The 22,888-nt window shown below is 41.3% G+C and overlaps 1 protein-coding gene across 1 annotated transcript in view; it reads left to right on the plus strand.

Moving 5' to 3' along the window:
• The window catches only part of LOC103367032 (vasorin-like), a 38,055-nt gene extending 15,177 nt beyond the window's left edge, over positions 1 to 22,878 (plus strand). Inside the window, exon 2 of the mRNA XM_008294927.1 lies at positions 17,613 to 22,878. Within this exon, the coding sequence (XP_008293149.1) occupies positions 17,634 to 19,745 (2,112 nt within the window). The 5' untranslated portion in view covers positions 17,613 to 17,633 and the 3' untranslated portion in view covers positions 19,746 to 22,878. The remainder of the gene's footprint in view (positions 1 to 17,612) is intronic.
• The last annotated feature ends 10 nt before the right edge of the window (positions 22,879 to 22,888 follow it).

Raw genomic sequence — 22,888 nt, forward strand, 5'->3', positions numbered from 1 at the left:
TTGCTGAAACAAAGGCTCCTCTGCAGTGTCGCCCTCCCAGGACACATTTTAGGTGTCTGTAGCTGCTTTCACACTGTGAAAATAATGGCAGGGAACAGGTCTGGTCTTGTAAACTTAAAGGAGCAGACGGCCCTGGCATGGCTCTGAACACCACCACAAAGAGTTAAACATCCTTGTGGGAATTAATAGTTCTTTTAGTGATGTTTTTTTTTTTTTTTTTCCAGATTCTGATTCTGGAATCTGTGTAAAAATGCCGCCTTTGTTTCTGGGTCATGAACCAGTCAAGGTCAGTGGCTTTAACCGAGCCAAACAAACACACGCAGTTCAGTTTAGCGCTAATTGATTCCCCTTCCAGCAGAAACAGGAATGAGCTTGTGTGTGTGTGTGTTTGTGTGTGTGTGTGTTTACTTTAAAGGCTCTGTCAGGAGTTAAAGCAAATAGATAAGTGACAAAGTAAACACCCATCCAGCACACACGCCAAGACAACATCCTTCTCCAGGGATCCATGTCTACAGACAAACATTAACTGTTCATGCCTCATATGAACAAATTGTTCTGTTTTCACAGTTTGCAGAAGGTGAACTCATTTGCCAATTATAATCCAATTATAATTGTGTGTGGGTCCCTACTGGCAGGGAGTTCCTATGGAAGCCTCTCAGCAGTAAATCCGTCCACACTCCCTGACCTAACGCTGGGTTAATGAGGTGATCCAGCTGCAGGGGACGGTTGGTAGAGGTCTTCGGGCCTGGTTCAGTTTTTTTGTGTGTCGGTGTGTGTGTGTGTGTGTGTGCTTGCATGTGAGGGATTGTATAGCAGATGCAGTGTTCATTATAGTGTGAAGCCGTGTCTGCATGAGACACATATGATCCAGAGATGTGCGACTGCAAATAACTGCACTGACTGTTGCAAATTTTCCAGTGCAAGTCTGCCATGCCCGGGAATTTTCAACACAAATTACTGAGTAGACTTTGACGAAGATGGAAGTCCTATGATGGTACCAGGCCTTTCAAACAGCACTCCAGCATGCAGTTTGAAGCTGAGGCTGAGGTGATGTCTGATTTTCTTAGCAGGAAATCATGCACTGTGGTACAAATGAATTTTTAATTTGTTGCTTAACTCTTTGAACCCTGGTTCAAGTTCCTGAGCGATTTTTGTTTGTTTGTTTTGTTTTCGTCACATTTTTCCCTACTGTGGACTCATCATTCTCTGCAACATAAAGTCCTGCACCTCTGTTCAAACAGCACAAGTATGGAAGGAAGTAGACAGAACTCAAAATAACTTTTAGTGTAGTACAGTAAAGTTATAATATAAATCACAAAAACTGGAAAACAAAAGTAGAATTTTTGTCATGATTCATTTTAGGAAAAATGAACAAAAACATGGAATCAACATGTACATCGACATTTTTCCAAGTGCCCACAGATGGCATCATTACTGGACAATGAGTCCCTGAACGTTGATCAAAACTGCGTCAGTAGCGCCTTCTCAATTGCAGAAGTTTTTCTTTTTTTTTCTTTTACAGAATCTGATTTGTGGCTATTTTTTGAATGAGGCGTGTAAAGTAAAGTGACTTTGATGAAATGTCACAACTTTTATCTTTTAGCTTAGATTTGAGTGTTTGTACCAAATGAAGCTGAAAGTGAAACATGATTGAATTAAGGAGTATTTCTGTTGCAACAGTTTCTATTATGTTATTTTAAAAAAGCTTGTCTTTTAAACCTGCCAGTAGGTTTTGGGGTGTAGAAGATTGAAATATGCTAAAAAAGATCCACCAAGTGTCCACTAGAAGCAAGCAGAACTGTTCCATACATAGTAAATTACAGCTGATAACAGTGTGAACTTCATGTCCTGAAGTCAAAAGATTAAACAGTGTCTTCCTCAGACACATACTGGAATGAGCAAAGGAGACATGTATATAGAGATTTAAGTTAAAGCCATTCTGAATGCAGATTTGGCAGGGCTTTGCCCCAACATTACCAACTGTGTGTCTACATGCACTTTCTCCTGTAAGCTGATAATGTCATGTAAATGAGAACCTCAGTTACCGTAAGTGGGGTAGGGGATTACAGAAACCTGCTTTTGCCAGGCTCAGCGTGATTTGCAAGATGACAAATGTGTTGCACTGACAGAAAGTCATGATCGCTACATGTAACTGTACATCCTCATATTTATCCAAAGTGTGAGTACAACAACAGAAACAACAACAACAACAACAACAACAGCAAAACAGTAGCTGAGCAGAATAGTTAAAATAGGCAAGTAATGTTTCCAAGATCACTCTGGGGGTAATTGAGACATCTGATTACTGATCTGCTATGTGTTTCGGTGGGCTGATGGTAACTTAAGCCAGTAAAGTGCGTATGAATGTGCTCTCTGATTACTGGCGTGACCTTATTTCTGTGAGTAAATGGTTGGACCTCGTCCAAATCTGGACATGAACATTTACACCTTAGTTGGCACATAGTGTGTACGCATGCTTTCAGACACTTCAGATGCATTTCAGTTTTAAGGCAATGCATGTTTGTAAGCGATGGACAAAATAAGAGAAGATCAGTCAGAACCAGAACTGGGCCTGATGGCTGTTAAAGTACAGATAAGGTGTCGTGGTGCAGTATTCGCCTCGACTTGTACAACTCACAGGGGAGGGATCTACCACCCCCACTCATCCCCCACAGTCCAGCCCAACCTGTACCCCGCCAGAGGCCACGGTGTAGAAACTGACAGCTGGGCTTAACAAGCATGAAGGGGCCCCTGTGTGGGTAAGAGTCCCGCAGGTGATCATCAGTCAGTAATGGGGCTCGGAGGTGGATGAATGGACGGATGGATCGGCGGAGGGAGGCAGGAGATTAATGAATGAAGAGATGTGACGAGTGAAGTGCAGCTGACATTAAAGCTGTAATACGCATTAATGAACACTGATGGTAGGATGCGTTGCGGAAAAGTGCAGGGAAGTTTACCGCACCGAGAACGATGTCAGTTATAACCCCAGCGTGCCTCCGCTTCTGTTGAAAGACGTTTATTGCTTTTGTGGCTTTTGTCAGTATCTTCAGAGGAGATGCCGTTTCCAGATGTGAACAGCTCATTAAGGTGAGCGACAAGTGATGGCAAGCCGGGAACCGACAGATCAGAGGGACTAATAACAGACTTCACCGCTTCCAGGTGAAAAGTTTGTTTATTGTAGAATTAAGAGTCTCATCCTAGAAAAAAACAAACACAAAGGAGCAGAACGCTACGTACTTTACACGAGTCAACTCCACATTTGTGAATAACACATTATGATTGTGTATGACTTGTAAAGGAAAGTTGTCTGAGGTTTTGCCTATAAATGCCAGACTTTATTTATTATCTGCACAAATATCGAGAGAGTAACGGGTCAGTGCTTTGCTCTAAGGACTTCAGAATGTACACACAAAAGACTTTAAAGCATCTGGAGGATTTGCGACTTCCCGGCGAGGATTAAGCAAATTTGTACAAACAGTAAAAAGAGAAGCAGAGAAGAAAAGTAGACGTGTTTGACGGGGTTGTATCTGTTGCCAGTTGCCTGCTGGCACACCTGCGAGGGGCCGACTGCAGGTGACATGCTTATTTCCAGCCGCTGACAGACGGGACAGGCTCTGAGCCGCTGAAGCGTGAAGACACATGCGCACAGACTCACACACAGCCCTGACATTCATGACTTTTGCACTGTTGTTGTTCATGCCGAATGCCTCCTCAGTGGAAAAACCAGTGATACCAAAAAGTCACCTGAAATTAAGGTGTGTAACCAACTGTACGACAAGTAAACACCACTCGGTTGGTTAATTCCTCCTATAGTACATGCAGCTTTGTTGTTGCTGCCGCTTGTCTTTATGATTTATTGTCTGCATACTCTCTGTAGCCCTTTTCTGGCATGAGCTATGGACCATTGCTTGCTGTGTTAATCTGTAAAAAAGATGGCGTTCTGTCATCCAGTCATAGGTGACTTCCTCGTATTTTCATTCATGCATACCGTCGACAGTGACGAGGAGAACCGTGGTACACAGGCAGCATTTGTCATACATCAAGTGGCATAATGCTAAGACTCATAAACTAAATCCGCTGGAAAGCCGGTGATTCTGTGTGTGACAGCTCACTTATCTGCTGTGAGGAGAGTATTTAAGGAAGTTGCCTTCTTTGTTCTGCGTGCATAAATAAGGGAGCTCCTTTGCTTTGCAGACGCTCATATCGATCCTGCTCAAAACATAGAAGAAATATTCCAACAAACAGCTGGAAAGCAACAAGCTAAACTTCTGCTCCTGTAAATTCTCTTTCAAAACCCAGATCAAATCGTTTTATTACGTGTCTCATTACTTTGACCGGTTCTGTCTTCATTGAAGTTTTATTTTTACATGTCTGCAAGAGATGTGAAATTGTCGGGTGAAGTGAAAGAGAAAAGAGTTTTGTGATTTCGACATTCAAACTGAGTCTTTTGCTCTCTGGGATGTTTTTGCATCAATATTGGTGCTGAAATGTGGAAAAAGCCTTTTCCCCAAATCACTTGTTAAAACTTGAAGTATTGTCATCTGTGCATCCCTGTGAGGTCAGACTTGTGCAGTGTTAAAAGTGAGACATAAATGTTGTTATGTCCGACTCAGCAAAGTTTCTGTTGTGACTTTTAGAGAAAAGGGAGCCGGATGCTCATTCAGACATGAAGATTTAGATTGAATTTCCCTTCTGGGATGAATAAAGTATTTTTTTTTTTTTTTCAAGCCGATCAGAAGTCATCAGAATCATAGAAAGGGCTGCATTTCTGAAGCCTACGTATGACAGATAGTATCTGTTATATATTTACTGAATTTCAGTTTTAAGAAAACAAAGCGTACAGCTGTTTAATTGGTTCTGACATGATGCTTCAGGATAAACTTTCCCACTATCACGTTTTGTTTTGCTTAAAATCAGTTCATGAGTGGACAGTGTGCAAATGTATTGTCTCTTTTAATAAGCTTCTTATGCATATTGTCCTTGAGGGAGGAAATGTCAATGAAAGGTACTTTGTGGGGCGTTTGGACCACCAGTAGCGCGATACAGCATTATTTCAGTGAGCAGGTCCTTCTGTGGTTTGTATCAGTAGTTGCAGCATTTTGAACCTTCGGATGTATTTTTTGTCACATTTTTCATGCAAATGAAAAAGGAAGAAATATGCCAGCAGAAGAAGACACAAATTGTTACGAAAGCACACATATGGTGCCTTGTTGAAAAAAACGTACATTAACATAAGCTGTTCTAATTTTGTCGGTTCTAAATCTTCTCAGATTTACATGATAGCAAATAGTTTGAGTCAAGGAATCCAAAGCACAACAAGGTTTCAGCTTTGAGAATAAATCCCCCCTTAACAAACCACCGACGCCTGTATACAGTTGTATATATACACATTATGCATTGTGTAAATATGACTGAATGCTATGAGTCAGCTGGCGGAGCTGAGGACTGAACCACTGATGTTGACTGAAGCAGCTGATCAATCAGCTAATTCACACTGGACTGGAGAAAATATCTATGATGAAAGATCCATATTCTCAGAAGTATGGTTTCTGTAAAGACTCCTTAACCTTAACAACAACCTCTCCATCATAGTTGCACTGTGACTTTTTGAACCGACTATGTATTAATATAACACCGTAAATTCTCAGCCATGTTTGGTAGACCTTTCAACTTTGCTTGCTAAACACAGGCTGACCTAATAACCTTGATGATTGTCACTTCTCATTTTGGTGTTCCAGGAAGCCGGTGAGCCAGCAGGCACAATACCAGATTCCTGGCACAGAAACACCTAAATGGATTGCAGCCAGTATCAGTGATATCAGTTACATCTCATAAGCCGCCATGTGTGCTGTAAGAAAGGTCTGCTGATTCCAAAGGTTCCTACAAGTGACATCTTCCCAAGTAGAGTTCAAATGTGAAGCATCGAAGTTCGTAAAGTTTAATACCTCAACCCTAAACTGAAGTTATGGTTTAGGTTTAAGTTGTGGGGCAATTTTAAACACATTAGTCAACCACAACTGACTTCACAAATAGTTCATAACGGCATCACGTTGCAACTCATTTGGTAAAAGAACATGTTGGAACTTCCATCTAATGGATTATATTGACATTTTTTAAGCCTCTTCCTAACAGTAAATGACTATTGTAGTGCAGACTGTGAGCCAACAGCTTAATTATGACATCTTTGTAAATAAATGCGTTGCAACACGACTTTAGATCATTGAGGTCTATAGGAACAAGTTAGCACTTCACATAAGTTTGAAGTTATTTTTGTTTATTCTTTTTAATCTTATCTTCTGACTGCCCACCGATTTAAAGTTATATTTAGCTTCCACTGCTTAAAGGCAACTGGCACCCACCATCACCTATTAAAAAGAATGTTTTCTTGCATGTTGCTCAATGCCTGAGTCGATACTGTGAAGCAGTTAACACACCTTTAAATGTCAGTGCGACAACTTTCACATTTGTTTTTATTGTCTCTTTTGCATAACAGTAATGATGACTTGACTCAATGACTTGATCTTTTACCATTCAGAAAAAACTGATGATGCAAAACTGCGAATGTTCTACTTGGATCTGGATCTGCTCACTGCAACATTGCCGAAACCCACAGACGGGAATTGAGGTCTAACAAGCAGCAGCAGCACACCTAAATACCGCTCTGCATTTTCATCATAGCAGCAGAAGCATAGCTGGCATCTCTGTAATTCCAGAGTCAGACACCAAAAAACACCAAGGCATCACTGACGCCACCACAGAGGCCAAAACTATCCACAAAGTTGACTTAGGTTACTGTCAAGTGATGATGAATTAGTACACAGCAATGCAGTTTGCTTGGTGCCACTAGCATGCCACGCTATATAATTATCTCTGCACAAGCACCATCGATACTGGGAGGTAACCTGATTAATTATCATTGTGTGCATGCTTACTTACAGTCACAGTGCCTTCCCAAGTAGACTCTCTGTAGACTCTTTTAAAGTAAACCACAACTTACCTGTTGTAATGTTCCTGAAGCAGACACTGGATCCCTCCTCTGAACTCTCACCTCTGACTTCTCCATGGAGATTAAACACCATCTGAAGCTGCTTTTACTGCAGACAACAAGCTTGCCTGTTCATAAATCTTAGCAAGTTTGAAGGTATTCCTGTTAATGCAACAAAAGCAGCGAGATAGGAGAAACAAAGAGGGGGAGAGAGTAACTGAAGTCGACTGGGAAAGCCGGTAAAGGGCACCCGGTAAGGAGAAGGTGGCGGAGAAGAATGAAGAAAAAAATACTGCAGGTAAGAAAAGACTCAAGTCAGATCAGGATCAAGCAGCCGATGAAAGCTTGAAGAGGTTTACTGTAGTTTCAAATAACAGGAGGAGATGGGCTGTCACACACTGTGTTATTAATTTGTTCCAGAGGTGACTGGTCATGCTCCCTTTATGTGCTGGTGTGTCTGAGGGCATCAGTGTGAATGTCTGCTTTGCCAAAATGAACGGTAATGAGGTCAAGCTCTCAACGCAGCTGCAGAGAGACGTAGAAAGAGACAGAAATGTAAACTGTGTATGAAACTGAGCTTTTAGACTAATACTTAGTATGTGTTTGCTATTTCTTTCACACGCTCCGCTGGGGTTGGTGTGACATATTTATGTTCTGCTTTTGTGAGTCAGGGGGTGACTGCATGTCTGCACTGATGCAGACATGAAGTTGGTTCACTGTCATCTGGAGTGAAGACCACAACAGTCCCTTTCCACAGCTCCTTGTGTCTTCTTTTAATGATTTTCATTAAGAGAATTCCATGTGCTTTTTGTTTTTTGTGATGTTTTTAATTTCGTCCTCTCGAGTCTCTCTCCGGCCTAATATAGATCATATCACAGTTGTCACTGCCCAGTCTAGACAACAGCTGTCAACATTTGGGCGTCAACTGCGGCACAGAGGATGACTAAGTTGGTGGGGATGGTTCTGTTTAGTTAGATCATAAAAATTGGTATTTCACACCAAACAGCTCTTTGGATTGTTTGGGATCGAAGCACTTTGTAGTTTGGCTACAGCGGTTTGCCGCAATTACAGGGAGAGCACCTGTGAATGTCTGAGCCACTGTCCAGATCCGTGTGGTATTAATGCATTGTGTTTGTGCACTATGTAGGACTTGACCATCAACAATGCAATACAACACTGTCTGCTCGGTTATTTAAACGAGACCACTGGCATGTAAACACACAATTCAAAAAATATTCTGTGGTCTACATCGTTAAACTCCTAAATGTTCTAAAATATCGTAGCAATAATTAGCTGGAGCCACCATTAGGACATAAAAGTTCATTTGACTGGCAGGATCAATAATTCAGACTTGGTGCAGACATTCGTGGTTTCCAGATGATGTACCCCAGTGACTTTCATGATCCCTTTTCCTTGGCACACCTGGACACTTTTTGTTTGAATCGGAAATCTATCACGATATTCCCCAGAGAACAAATTGCAACCTCTCAACAAATGCTCCCTTCAGATCAACATTCCTATTTGTTTTGTGAGTATTTATAAGGTGTTATAATATCCTCACACATGCTTGTTTGTGCATTCCCGTGCAACAGCACACGCGTGTACTTTATCTGCTTACACAATAGTTTTTGGGCCTAAGAGTGTTTGAAAGATTGAAGTCGTTAAACTGATTTTACCGGTAAGCTTTTCAGGCATGAGGTAACAGGATATTCCACTTTGGGGAGTTGGTACCACTAACTCACAGCCCTTTTTCTTTTTCTACGTGAAAATGAAGTAATCTCCCTGTAGACCAACTTTCTAACAGAATTTATGATCCCCACTCTGCGTCTTTGTACCTTCATTCCCTCTTTCACAAATCTTTCCTCAACCTTTTTCCTTAAAGTGGTAATCCTGAAAATCTTTATTAGTTGTTTCTGGATTTGATTGGCAGTCATTCAGGGGCATTGCTTTGGTACTTTCACTCAACACCGTGTTTTTTTCTGTAAGTGGTGCAAACAGTCTCTGCTATTACACCTGGATATTGCAGCTCATACTTGCCAAAGTTTGTTTTTGTTCTAATTAAACCAGAGAACTTCCATGAAATAATAAAGGTTTAGCAGAAATCTTATGTACTAAGTGTCTTCATTAGACTTACAGCTCCAACGGGGAAAGTGGTATCTCCACCTTTACAACTCATCCAGCAGTGTCTGCTCCTTCCTTTGCCCTTTTAACAGAGCTAGGGTGGATGTTTTTCTCCTTAGTCTTTCCAGTTTTCATTAGTAATTTTCTAATCCTCACAAAGCTCCCCACTGTTACGGAGTGTAAATAAATGAGGAATACACGGTCGGCTCCTGGCAAGATTTCACCCATTAGCTGAGCTGCTGTCTTTTAAAGAGGAAAAAACAACACAGAGATGGTGGAGGACATTTAATGCTGAGGTATTATTAATTTCACATGTTTGATAATGATCTGGATGTTCCAGCTGAGGCTCAGGACAGTAAGTCAATGAGTTTGTGGTAAACTGCATTAGTACAAATCTGCCATCTCATTGACTAGTTGGTGCTTGTCCTTCCAAGTAGTTAGAGGCGTCTACAGAGGAAATGCTTTTGGGGTTTTTCTGCAGCACATCAGATGTAAACTATACCTTCTCTAACAACAACCGCACTTCCTCAATAATGAATTTTGGCTCAGGCAGCATGTAGCAGAGGTCTTCACAAGTCCCAATATTTGTGGCAACACACAAAAATAAATGGAAATGTGGTGATATTAGAGAGCTGGGACCCATACAGAACTGAGAAATACAGGACCTGAACCAGCCAGGAGACACATGACCGTCCCTGGTTTCACAGCTGATTGCTATTATCAAGTTAATGTTAATTTCCAAGTTGTCAAAACTGTGTATCCAACCTGTAGGAGAGTGCATTGTTTGTACCGTTATTCTGTTACTCGAGGCAAACTTGGTAGAGTTTTTGACCACCAGCAGCATCAAGGTGTAAGGGCAGTAGGTCGCTAGATCTTATGCACAAGACGCATGAAGAATCACAACAGCAAAGCAGAGAAGAAGACTGGTACCTGCATATATACAATGCAGATTTTACAAATGTTTTATGGGGAAAGACAAATGAAATCCGTATGTTAGAACATGAGGACGTGCAATGTGATTTTAGAAGACCTTTAATTCATTACTAGCCTTATGATGCTTCAGTTTGCTGTTGTCATCAGATGAGTTGTGCTCCAATCAGTCCCAGGAATCTTAAAGGATGAGTCCTATACTGCAGCTTGGGTTTTACTTCAATTCTGCTAACATTGTACTCATCGAGTTCATTCCTGTGTCATGGGAACATGATGACATCAATGTAGTGAAGCAAGAAACACAACAACAGTTTAGAAAAGACTGATTTTTTCGTGCAAACCCTGTGTGACTGAAATTATGACTAAATACAGCGAGAAGTCAGTCTTTAAACTCTTTTCTCTTCTAAACAAGCTTGGCTAACCTATAGGTCCTGAGTGTCTGCTCATGCTCTATCTGACTTGTTTGCAGCCGCTGGGCTCCAAAGTGTGCAAGTTTGTAGTTGTGAAGTCAGTAGTTGTGCTTGTGCAGGATTTTTCAGAAGTCCCTCCACCTCAGAGTGAGAGAACAAACAACAGTCATATCTGGGTTTTGTCATCATGCACTTCAGGTTTAGAGGAGTCAGCCTTTGTTTACAGCACATTGTTGATGAATTAAGGCAGTCGTCAGCTACCAGCTATTAAAACAGCAAATTTTTCTCTCTCCGTCTTCCTCTTGTGTCCTTTTCCCTCTCGGTTTACCTCTCACCATCATCGTCTGCTGGTCTCCCTCTGTCTGCTCTCTCGCTACCTTTCTCTTATCACAGGGGAGGACAAAGGTTTATGTGGGCCTCTCATTCTGTCTCACAGTGAGGGATGGCTGCAGTGTATTGTGGGTAACAGAACCCAGCTGTGTTGTAGACTCCGTGTTTGTGTGTGTGTCTGCTGGTGTGAACATGTGCAGGAATGTGTGTGTGTGTGTGTGTGTGTGCGTGTGCTGTGCAGCTCTGCAGGTTGTTGGTGTGTGTCGACCTGTTTCATGTCATTCTGACGGTGACGTTTCTCTTTCATCATAGCGGCCTTATCTCATACAAATAGCTGAGGATATACTGCGCGCCGAGAAGTCTTACTATAACACCAGAAAACTCACATTTAATTATCGTTCCATAAAAGAGCGAAGGGAACGGATTTCGCAACTCTAAGTTATGTGATTGCAGTGCAATGCAGGATTGATTGCACACAGATTTAGGTGCTCCCCATGTTTCGACTGCTGTAGTTGATATGGCGCATGGCAGATTCTTGGCTTTATGATGTGGGCACCCGGACAATATCAAACCAAAGAAGAGGGCCAGAGACATACTTAAAATGGGCCTGCACGGATTGAGCTGTAAGCGTTCCTTATTTCCCTCCCACTTCATTCCTTTGAAAAGCTGAGCCACATTCAAAATAGAGGAGGTGTTTATGAAGCAGCCTGCGATCGAAGTTAAGAATAGATGTGCCTTTCTTTGAAAATATTGCATTTAGGGCATTTCTGCCATGCTTGTGTGCTGTTTGACACTTGAATAAAGCCTTTTAGTCTTTCAACTTTTCTTTGACATGGCTGAACTGAAAGGCTAAATAAATCTCAAACGAGGACATCGCAGCATTTACCTTTTTTTTCAAAAAATGTGCTACATACAGTAATACTATTACTGGTATTTCTACTAATAATGATTAATTTAAAACATCCTGGGTAAAGTGATACCGCAAATCAAGTTCTTGTAGAAGCGTTACTAGTTCAACAGCATTTCGTAACAGTGCTGTTTTCTGAATCAAACAGCTTTACAATAGGAAAGCTCGTTTATCTGTCCGGTAATTCACATGCTACAATGTGCTGAGCATTTCTGAATTGACGATCAGAGCTTTTAATGTGGTAAGAAAAGAAGTTATGGATCAACACATGTTGCTTTCGTCGTACTCTGACGTTTCAGTGTTGCAGACAGAAGCATTTTTAGATGTACTAGTCCTTAGTGCGGTCTGCTAACACCAGCTAACAGCTTGTCAAGAGCTAGCTAGCCAACTTTTTTTCTTTTTTTACTGTCTGTCGGCAGCAAATGTGTAAAATTAAGAGTAAGAATGAATAAATATTGTGGCTTCTGGTGTAATAAACTACTTTTGCCATGTTTGTTTATATTTGCTTGCTACATTTCTCTGGGAGTGTCGTCAGCGTAGAGAAGATTCATTTAGTGTAGAATAACTGCTAGCTTAGCTCAGTACACCTAAAAAGACAACAGAGCTAGAACATTGCTGCTACAATGCATTTACCACCATAAAATAAAAACTTAATCTTGCAGTACCTGAACATAGTTGAGTTCGATCGGTCATTGTAGAAAACTCTTGTTTTTCCTGGCTACATACCATTAAAAACAGAATAACACAATTCACGAAGACAATGGTGGAGCATCAGAAAAACATAATTTAAAAAGACAAAGGTTTAGTTAATGAAATACACATAAGGCTATTCATTTTATATTTTTGTTGATCTCATTGTAAAATAAACTAAATGGGAACTATTTGTGAAATTCCACCACGATCACCTCATAATGTTGAGAAATATGAGCACCAAGCCAATGTTATACTTTCTGTTTCCACAAGATCCTGAAGGTTTTGTGCCGTTGTAGCACAGCAGTCAACTGTCCACTTGGCTGCTATGCTGCCAGGGCAGTAGTGTGCAACCATTATATAGACACCCAACTGCTGTTCATTTATAGAACATGTCCTCCATGTGGATTAGAACGTAGTAAAACTAGAACACCTAACGGAGACTTAAAATATGCTGCAATGAAACTACATTCCGATAAAACTTGTTGAAATATCACAATACGATGCTTTTTGATCTTCGAAGGGTAAATGAGTTTCATCTTACGCCTTTCTACACTGAGGTCAGAGGTCAGCTTCAGCTTCAGAGCAGCATCCCAGCTTCTCAAACCAGTAGAGTGGATGCTGAAAGTCTCGCTGTCTTGAATACTTCTCCTCTGTGATTGAAGGTGTTCCTACCGTACACCTGGCAGTGTGTTTTCCTGAATTAAACTCGAGGAGCGGTTGTAAATGACACATCCTGTCAGAGGGATTTACCTGCAGTACATGTTCTGACTCTGCTCTTTTGGCAGCAGCAAAGCCTCAAACCACATACACACTGCTTGGAATTTTTAAATTACAGACACATGTTTTATAAAATCATACATCTTAAATAGTGTGATCGTGCTCATTTTTAATATGCAAGCTATAATATTTGTCAAGAGAAAAGCCATCACAGTTTCTTTCCCTTTCTTTCCTGGCTCTTAAACGCTGATGTTCTTTCATTCATTTTCCAGTCATCCTTCTCTTTTCCTGTTATAAAATGATTCACTTCTCCAGTGTGCCAGCAGTAGCACCTTTACAGACCTGACAGGGAGCTCTGCTGTTCTATAAACAACAAGTAGCTGCACACAAAGACAGATCCGGATTCTAGAGCCGAGCGTGTCTTTAAACTGAGACATCTACCTGAAACAAAAGCAGTCATGTGCCTTGTCATAACAGGAATACTTTGTTATTAGTGGAGCATGCTGTCGGATTGTAGACATTTTCATTGTGTGCATTAAGGTATGCGCTATTGTTTGAGTTTGTAGCTTCATTGTCTTTGACAAAAGCCAGTAATAATAGCTCTCTTCATCTGCCTGATGTGACAGAGTGGTTTGGTGACTTCAGCAAAGCCATGCCAGACATTTTTAATGTAGAGCAACACGTAGAAGGAAAGTTTCCACGTCCTTACATTCAATGCAAGTTTAACATGTGTACACATATCACAAGCATCATTTTGAAACACCAGAATTAGTTTAAAAGCCACTCATTGTCCAATATGCAACCTATATACTTCTCCAAATTGAATGAGAGCGAGGCAGTACATGTTAATGAAGAATTTTTAACCTGGTAAATGAACTTTTCATGCAAAAATGTAATGTTTTGGTGTCCTTAAACATATCTTTAAGTGGCTTTTTAAAAAATTTTTTCAGTTTAAAACGTCCAACAATTAAAATCTAACTGAATGCATCTGCAGAAGTGCAATATTTCAATGCAGTTTGCTTCTTATTGTTACATGCTGAGTCAAACAGTAGGCCAGTCAGTTGATTTATTCATTAGCTGTCATAGCAGGTAATACAACCTATGTTTTGTTACACAACTGTGTTGCAGTTCAACAGTTAGAAAAAAAAAAAAAGTTGTTGTTTTGAATCAAGAAACATTGTCATTTGGCACACCCATTTTCTCATGAACAGATTTCCTCACTTCTTTCACCTTTTGGATCACGTAGACAGACACTGTGTCAACACGACTCAAACGGAAACAGAGTTGGAACTTGAAATCAATTTATCAAACGTAGGAACTTGTCAAAACTAGACGACGCTCAGTGGTTCACAACAAGACGAAGCATCAGAAACAAGCTGAGGACTGGTATTTTTACAGGCCAACTAATTAAAATGAACTGCAGATTTAAACAGGTTCATGGAGCTGTAAACTAAATGAAATTACTGCACTGTTATGAAGCATATCGATACTGGTATTAATAAAATTGCCTGTTGATAGGTTGAAAATGCCTCAACATGCCTTGTGTTTTAAGTTGTCCTGACCTTTGCAGGGCCAATGCTGACACAGTTGACAGCCTGAGACTGATATATACAATTAAATTAGTATTAAAAGAGAATTCTAATGCCGTAGTCAGAGGTGGTCGACCGATCTTCCTCATCTGCTGCCCTTAATTGGACGTCTGTGAATCTGTGCTCCTTTTCAAGTACATGCTGATCTAGACTCATTTATATTAGTTCAGTTACTTTTCACTAACCCTCTTCTTAATATTTTTCAATTCTAGTATTTCAGACTTGTCCTTGTAGCATCGCTGGACTGCATTCTTTACCTTCAGAGCTTCACTCCACTCTCCTTCTACCTAACACTATATTACCACTCAGAGGGTGCCTCCATCCTCTCTTGCCCTTGTACTGCCTTGGCTCTTAGCGCTCCAGCTTCTGGAAACACTGAGGCTGAAGCCAGCAACCACCATGATCCTCCACCACACTAGTGTCCACATCAAGGGATTCTGGTGGTGAATTTGGTTGCAATTCTGTAGCATTTAATTATTGAATTTTTTGAAATTACACTTTAAAGTGCGTCTTTTTGGCTTCTTGCATGAGAGTCGTGAGAGTAACACGTTAAAAAGACTTGTGATACGTACCAGTAAAGCCATACCACAGGACTGTCTGCTTTGGTCGCTCGTGGTTGGATTTAGTGGCTCAGTTTTGGTTCCTAAGACACACGTTCTCACATGAAAAAAACTGACCTTCATCTAGAAGACTGGTGCACTTTGTACTGTTTGTCAGCAGTCACTTCTTCAACCTTCCTGTTTTTTTGTTTTTTTCTCTCAGCCTTTCCTGTCTTCTCCATAAAGACAGATTTTGAGGGAATATTACAAATTCTTGCCAGGCTGACGGGCTCTGACCTTTATCTGTTATAAGGAGAGGGGGAAAAATTGAGGCAACAGAGGACTGAAAGGGAATTGAGGCATGAGGCGGGAGGTGCCTTCCTGACTTTAATAAAGCATCTTTCTCCTCAACTTCCACCTCGGGAGTCTCGGAAAGGGCAGCAGTGCAAGAGCTGGCTAACAGAAACCAGGTCAGAGGAGGGGAGAGATGAGAGGAAAGGGGGGGATGCAAGGCAAAGAATGACAAACAATCCTCTACTACACTAGTCTTTTACAATAAGTGCTTTTTCTATATGCAAATTAGAAATCTGTACATTGTTTCTTACGTCACAACAGAACTAACAGTTACAGGATCTTTAAAAGCTGCCATATAATGTTATGTTGTATTTTTATTCCTCCAAATTAAATTTCAGTCCCTTCAGTTCCACTTGCATTTATCTTGTCATCTTGAGTTAAACTCCCTTTGACTGTTGCCAAGTTCACTCTCAAGTTTCAGTGTTTGTGACTCTTAGACACTCTGACAGTGCACAAACTCATCCAAAATGAGTCTGATGAAATTATTCTTTTTGGGCTCCGACTGGTCTGGAGCTGTAGGTCACACTTTCCGTAGTCAACTGAATCATCTGTGCTGACGACGCAGCAGTGTTTCACTTCTGTCTATATAATTTGTATCTCATTTTAACTAAGGCTGAATCATTTAATAGAGTTAAACTAATTTTAGTTTGTCCAGGACAAACTCATTTTCATAGCAGCTTTGCAAAACATGAAGCCTTCAGTCTGCATGTGAGGAGCAGCTTGCCTCAGTTGTCAGACTCCAGTCAAACATCACTCAGATGTATGATACTTATACAATATGGTTTTTGTTCATATAGTTCTGGAAGAAACACATGGACTGTACGCTTTGTCACTGCGTAATCAGATCTGAATAAAAGGCAGGAAGTATATCTAAAGGAGGCCAGGTTAGGAGTAGTTGTGATTGTTAATCTTCTTTAACAGTGAAGTGAATCACTACATTTATTACATTGAGGAGGCACTGTTCCTAATGTAGTCCAAGGCAGTAAATCTATCCTCCGTTTCTTGGACCCTGCTCTTTTGGTGCAGCTGCATGGACATAACTTATCTTTCTTCTTCCCACAAGGGAAGAAGTTAAAAAGAAAAGCGAGAGAGGAGGGGGGTTTGGAAGTTTGAGCCACACTTCCACTGTGCACGCACTTTGGTTTCTAAAGTCTTGTGCTGTAATGTGGTAGAGACGTTTCAAAGTTGTGTTTAAGTTGCATTAGTGCTAGAAATTAGATTTTTTTAAATGAATGCCCTGTTTGTTCCTACACACTGCTCCAGTCTCTTGCGCTGCCAAACACATGCCTTCTCCAGTGCGCACATATACACTTCCCCAGCAGTTCCTCTTTCCCTCCAGCTTCCCGCTGTCCTGTATATGGCATCCATGTTTTTAGTCAGTGTGTGTGTGCCTCACACCATATTTGTCTTGGATATGTTTGTATGTAGTAGCCTTGTGGCTGCGGGTGTCATGCTGCATTACTGCAGACTGGGTTTCATGAGCTAAAGACTGTGTCATAAACACAGGGAAGAGTTGGAAAAGGTTTTCTTACTTACACAGGAAGGGTCACCCTGGGTGGGCTTTGTTAACCTCTGGTGTGCCTTTAGGCCCTGATCCCTGGGGTGTCTGCTCATTAAGGATATGAAGTAGCAAATCTACCATGATGAAGCCGTCGTATTATAGTTTACATCCATATATATGCATATATGTGGAAAAAAGTATGTTAATCTAGCAAATGTGTGTTCAGAGCTGTCCTGTTGCACTATGCTCTATATCTATGTGCTTGTATGCTTTAATGTGATCATAAAAACACAAAGGAAAACAATCCTGTTTGTAGTTGAGCAAGATTACACTCCAGCTTTAGATATTAGAGTGACAAAACAACTCTCCACTTACCTTTCATTTATTTCATAGGTGAATTTCTATTACTACTCTGTCTATTTTATGTTTCTATGTTCTAAATGTTTCTTACTGTAAAGCCTCACTTTTAAATTTTACCAGCTTAGCAAGCAAATGGTGATTAACACAAACCATTTTCTCTCCCTTATGTCTTTCAGATTCTCAAGCCTGCCATCATCATGTTACGTTACTTCCTGTTACTCCTCCTCTCCTCTGGTCTGGTGTTATCCTCTGACTGCCCGGCAGACTGTTCCTGCCAGGTCCAGGGATCGATATTCTGCATTCATCGACGCTCCGGCACTGTGCCAGTTGTCCCCACCACCACTCAGAATCTCTATATCTTCCAGAATGGCATTGTTACTTTGTCTCAAGACGACTTTAAAGGCCTTGTGGAGTTGGAGATGCTAGATCTGAGCCAGAATGAGCTGGCAGAGATTCCAGATGGTGTGTTTGAAATGCTGTCAAAACTGAAGAACTTAGATCTGTCCTCTAACCACATTACCCACATTTCCAAAGACAGTTTCTCTGGGTTGGTCCAGTTGGAGAGGCTGTACCTCCATTCAAACCGCATTCAGAGCATTCATTTGGAAGCTTTTGATGGTTTAGAGATGCTACTGGAACTCAAACTGCAAGGGAACCAGCTCACCTCTCTGCCATCCCTTAATTTCCCAAGGCTTCTCCTTCTAGACCTCAGCTACAACAACATCCCAACGCTGGGACCGTCAGACCTTCAGACTCCCCACCTGGAGGCCCTGAAGGTGGCCTCTTTAGGCCTTACTTCTGTGGATGAGGATCTCATAGCCTCTCTGAAGAACCTCCATGAGCTCGACATCTCAGTAAACCAGTTAGTTGAGGTGCCCCAGGCCTTAAAGCAGGACTCCCTAAAGGGGCTGATCAGGCTGAGCCTGGCTGCCAATCCATTGGGTGAATTGAGGGTAGAAGACTTCCAGAAACTAACTGGACTTCAAGAACTGGATCTCAGTGGACTTAATCTTCAAGGATTTCCCCAGAATTTTTTCCAAACCTTCCCTAGATTGGTGCACCTGACAGCTGCTGAGAACCCATTCAACTGCTTGTGTCCATTAGCATGGTTCCCTATCTGGCTAAAAGAGAATGACGTGACACTTGGGAGGCCTGAGGAAACCAGATGTCACTTTCCTCTAGTTAATGCAGGGAAGAAGCTTTCATCACTGGAGCACCAAGATTTTGGATGTCCACCAACCACAACAGTGCTGATTGGCCCCCCCATCGGAAGCACTGTTGTTCCCCAGATGCCAACCACATCTCCAGAAACCACCCACACCAATGCTATTCCTCCTCCTCCACCACCGAGTGAAGAAACCATCTCCTCAAAAACAGATAGCTACCCCCTTCCACCAGAACCCCCAGTCTCTCCTAGCTCCACTAGTGGGGAAAATGAGCAGCACATCTGCCCACCAAACATCTGCCTCAATGGGGGTACCTGTAATTTTGACCCACAGGGTGAACTCAGCTGTATGTGTCCCTCAGGTACTACTGGCCTGTACTGTGAAAATGTGGATGAGGTTCCTGAGCCACCAAAACCTTCAACAACAGCAGTGTCTGAAGTTGCCCCCGTGATGCCTGATAAACCTGATGCCATCAGCTCACGACAGGTCACCTCAACATCAATCCTTCTTGATCTGCACCGCTTCATCGAGACACGGCCACATATCCGTGGCATCAGGTTGACCTACCGTAACCTCTCAGGGCCTGATCGGCGCCCCATGATACTGAGTGTACCGGCATCCTACCCTGAATACACTCTGCGTGGTTTGAGACCCAACTGTACCTACTCTGTCTGTGCCAGCCCCCTGGGTGAGAGAATCAACTCTAGAGCTAACAGCTCGTGTACAGAGGCTCGCACAGAAGGACTTCCACTGACATCCTTAGAGCCCTGGGTGGAAACAAAGACCTCTGTGACATACACTCGCATATCTGCTTTGGCTGCTCTGGCACTGGTGCTGGGATTGGCTGTGGTGGCTGGGACGATCATTTGTCTACGGAAGAGGAGGCAGGCCAATGGAGGAATGGAGCTAGAACTAGGTCCAGCTGATCCTGATCCCATGGAACTGGAAGGGATAAAGGCTTGCTTGGAGAATGGTGGGAATGGTACACTACCCCTTAAGCAGCCTGACATTGATTCTTGTCACACTCCTCAGCAGCCTCAATTCTTGCAACAAAATGGGGGTTTGGACTATGAAGCACCCTTAATGCAAGGACACTGTCCGTCAAATAACAACGTAGCGTCCCTAAAGCCGTCTTATTTCTAACACTTGGGAAGATTTTGGAAAATAGTGCCCATCAGGACTTCCTGATCCTGCTATGGCTAACTTAGTGGTTAAAATCTAATTTTCATTCCATTTTCAGATATCCACAGTTTGAGAAGTGGCACTTAATATCTTTTGTTGTTCAAATGATGACACTACACGATGGATGATCTATTTCAGAGACACTGAATGATGGATTTAAATTACAGCACATTGGAAATGTGTGAAACCACTGTAGAACAATGAAGAGGATGTGGTTTAAAGTCAAGCAGAGTTTGATGGTGGTGAAACCGAACCAAGTGAATAAATTAAGTGCAATCGACGAGAAGGGTCTTAGTAGCAGACTGAAAACGGAAGTGCCTTTTTGCATTGACACAACTGTAACTGACAGCTCATTTTCTAAAAATGTCTTTGTTTGTATAAAAGAAACTATGTGAATGAGCTGCAATCCTGTTGCTGGATTTGGGAGACGTGGTGTGGAGAAAGTGCCTCAGCGCTGGGGCTACAGAACTGGAGGACATGGCAGTGGTTTAAATGAAAACAGTGATGGAGATGTACACTTGCCTCGACCACATGTCTCAGTACAAATGGAGTTTCTCCAACTGCTCCATGGGGATTATGAAAAATGACTTGCACTGAAAGAAATACTAATTTTCCTTTCCAATGTTCCACTCACAGACTGCCATAAGATTGATAGTAATAAGGAAATGCAATAAAAAAAAAAAACAGCAATAAGTTGATTATCATAAAAACTGTCTAATCTGAAACTTCAAAGTTTCTTCACACGCAGATTTGGATTCTTCAGTCTCAACAGATCTACCATAATTCTCTCACTCTCCGTAGCTTTTGGCTTCGTGGGAGATAAATTTGCTGTGAAAGATAAATGAGGATGGACTTTGCCTGCATTGTTCTGTGCCGTGATGGACATGCTGTTTTGTCTAGTTGATATCATGATACTCCGTTTTTGACATGTGTTTTTGTATTTTTACCTTGTTTTTGCTGTTCATGTAAATTCAGTATTGCTATTGTTGTGAATTGAAACATTCATTGTTCCTGCTTAAAAAAGCCTACATCAATCACGACAGTTTCTGAGCATTTACAATTTGCATTTTAGGCTAAACCTTTCCTAAGCTACTTGCAGTTGACTGCAGAAGTAAATATAAGTTCTTGGAAGACCAAATCTCAAAGCAACAAGCAGAAATTAAATATCTACTTTAACAGTGCAGTCTATCTTCAAAAATGTGTAACAGCGATGTTGGTCCACAGCACGAGAAATTGTGAGATGCCGACGTTTCTTTGGCCATTTCCTTTCGGTGACTAAACAAGTTTCTCGTCATGGTTTGAATCCGTTATCGGCCCAATGCTTTGTGGTGCTTTTACTTGCTGTTTACCTTAATTTTTAGTCGTTTTTGTGAATTTTTTTTTACACCACAAAACTAATTTTTATGACCAAAAGTATTTGGTTACATTTGAAGAAGTGGCACAGTTTGGGTTCAAATACACCCATCAAAGTGCTTTTCAGTTACTGCTTATTTTGAGTCACTGTTTTCTATCATTTTCAGTTGCTTTTGTTTTTTGTTTACCCTACAAAGCTACTTGGTTAAGTTTTGGCGTGTAAAGTGTGTGACAAGTCCAACCCCAAGAATAGATCCTAAAACACGCATTTCACAACTTTACTGCCTTTTTTGTGCAACTCATTTGCTTTGCACTGGGGATCAATGTAGCTGTTGCACATTTTTTTTTTGCAAGACTGGGCTGGTCAAAACTTATTAAGGAAAAGAAGAACCTTAAAACTCAGTCATCTTTACATCGAGTACCGAATTCTTTTTGCCAGCATATGCCTGAGGAACTCACCAAGTGAATGTAACTGTTTAGCGTCAGACACTTTATTCTCTCTGCCAAGTCTGCCGACGCTCCATAAAGACATGGTTAAGACAAGCCTCAGACTGTTTTTGAACACCAAAGCTTCCAAATTTGTGTTCAAAGGCCTTTTGCCTCAGAGCCTGCTCCTATAAAGCAGCACACACGTGCCAAGAAAAGAAAGTAAGTTCAAAGAGATTCAAGACAATTTGCAGTGTCAGTGAGTTTTGGGCGCTTGTTTCCTCTCGGCGCTGCGGATCATGAGATATGGTTCCAATAGTGCTACCCTGTAGGTTTTTTTCTTCTCTCATACCTTCTTGCTCACCATCCAGTGTGGTTTCGGTTAACAATGATTATTGGGAGGCGATTTTGTTTGTTTTCTACCATCCAGACTGTGAAATGTACAGGCTAAATGCAACATTGTGGTGTATTTGTTCTCCTTTTCCTGTCTGGGGCTGGGATTGTGACAAGCTTTTAGCGTTTGAATGTTCCTTTTTTTATATCTTTTCCCTAAAAAAGAAAAAAGTCAGGAAAATAATTAGAGACCATTCAGTATAATGGCTTTACAGACATGCCTTAGCAACATTACTACAGAGTCTTACTGACATCTTGTAGTGTCATGTTACATGCTGATGTGCATTTCCAGAACAAAGGGGCCTTTATTTTGTCTTAAACACATTGTATTGCTTTACATTATGAACTAAAAATGAAGAATCGTGGAATTGCAGGTAGTTGATTTAGTCAGGTTTAAAAAAAACAAACAAACAAAAAGGCCTTACTCGATTCTTGGTTATCTACCAGGAGAAAGCTCAGATGACTGGGTGTTATCAATTGGTTTGTTCAGGTGTGTGTACGTATGTGTGTGTGTCTGTTTTCTGCTTCTCCTTCTACACACTGTTGAGTCCACGCACAGCACTCCAACACTGTCGAGAATCAACTCACCGTTTTCTGGCATCACTGCATTCTGTCAATATTCCAGCATAAACACACACACAGATGCTCATATATCTGCTTTCCTCCAACATATCAACTGGAAGACTCTCTGTGTTGCTTTGGACAGTGAGAGAGGCAGGAAATGTTTGAAATATTTTCAACATGCTTGTTACAGTACCTTCCCTGTTTATTTAGGGAGCCTTGTCTTTTTTTTGTTTTTTTCTTATTGTTGTATGTTTGTCAGTTCCTTAGTTTGTCTATAGCATTTCTGTGTACTTTTTTTTTTTTTGCCAGAAAAGTAATGCTGAGAAAAAGAACAGTATTAAAATTCCTGTAATGATAATCTGCCTGTG

This window comes from Stegastes partitus, unplaced genomic scaffold (assembly GCF_000690725.1).
Source record: "Stegastes partitus isolate 25-593 unplaced genomic scaffold, Stegastes_partitus-1.0.2 Scaffold1007, whole genome shotgun sequence".
NCBI lineage: Eukaryota > Metazoa > Chordata > Actinopteri > Pomacentridae > Stegastes > Stegastes partitus.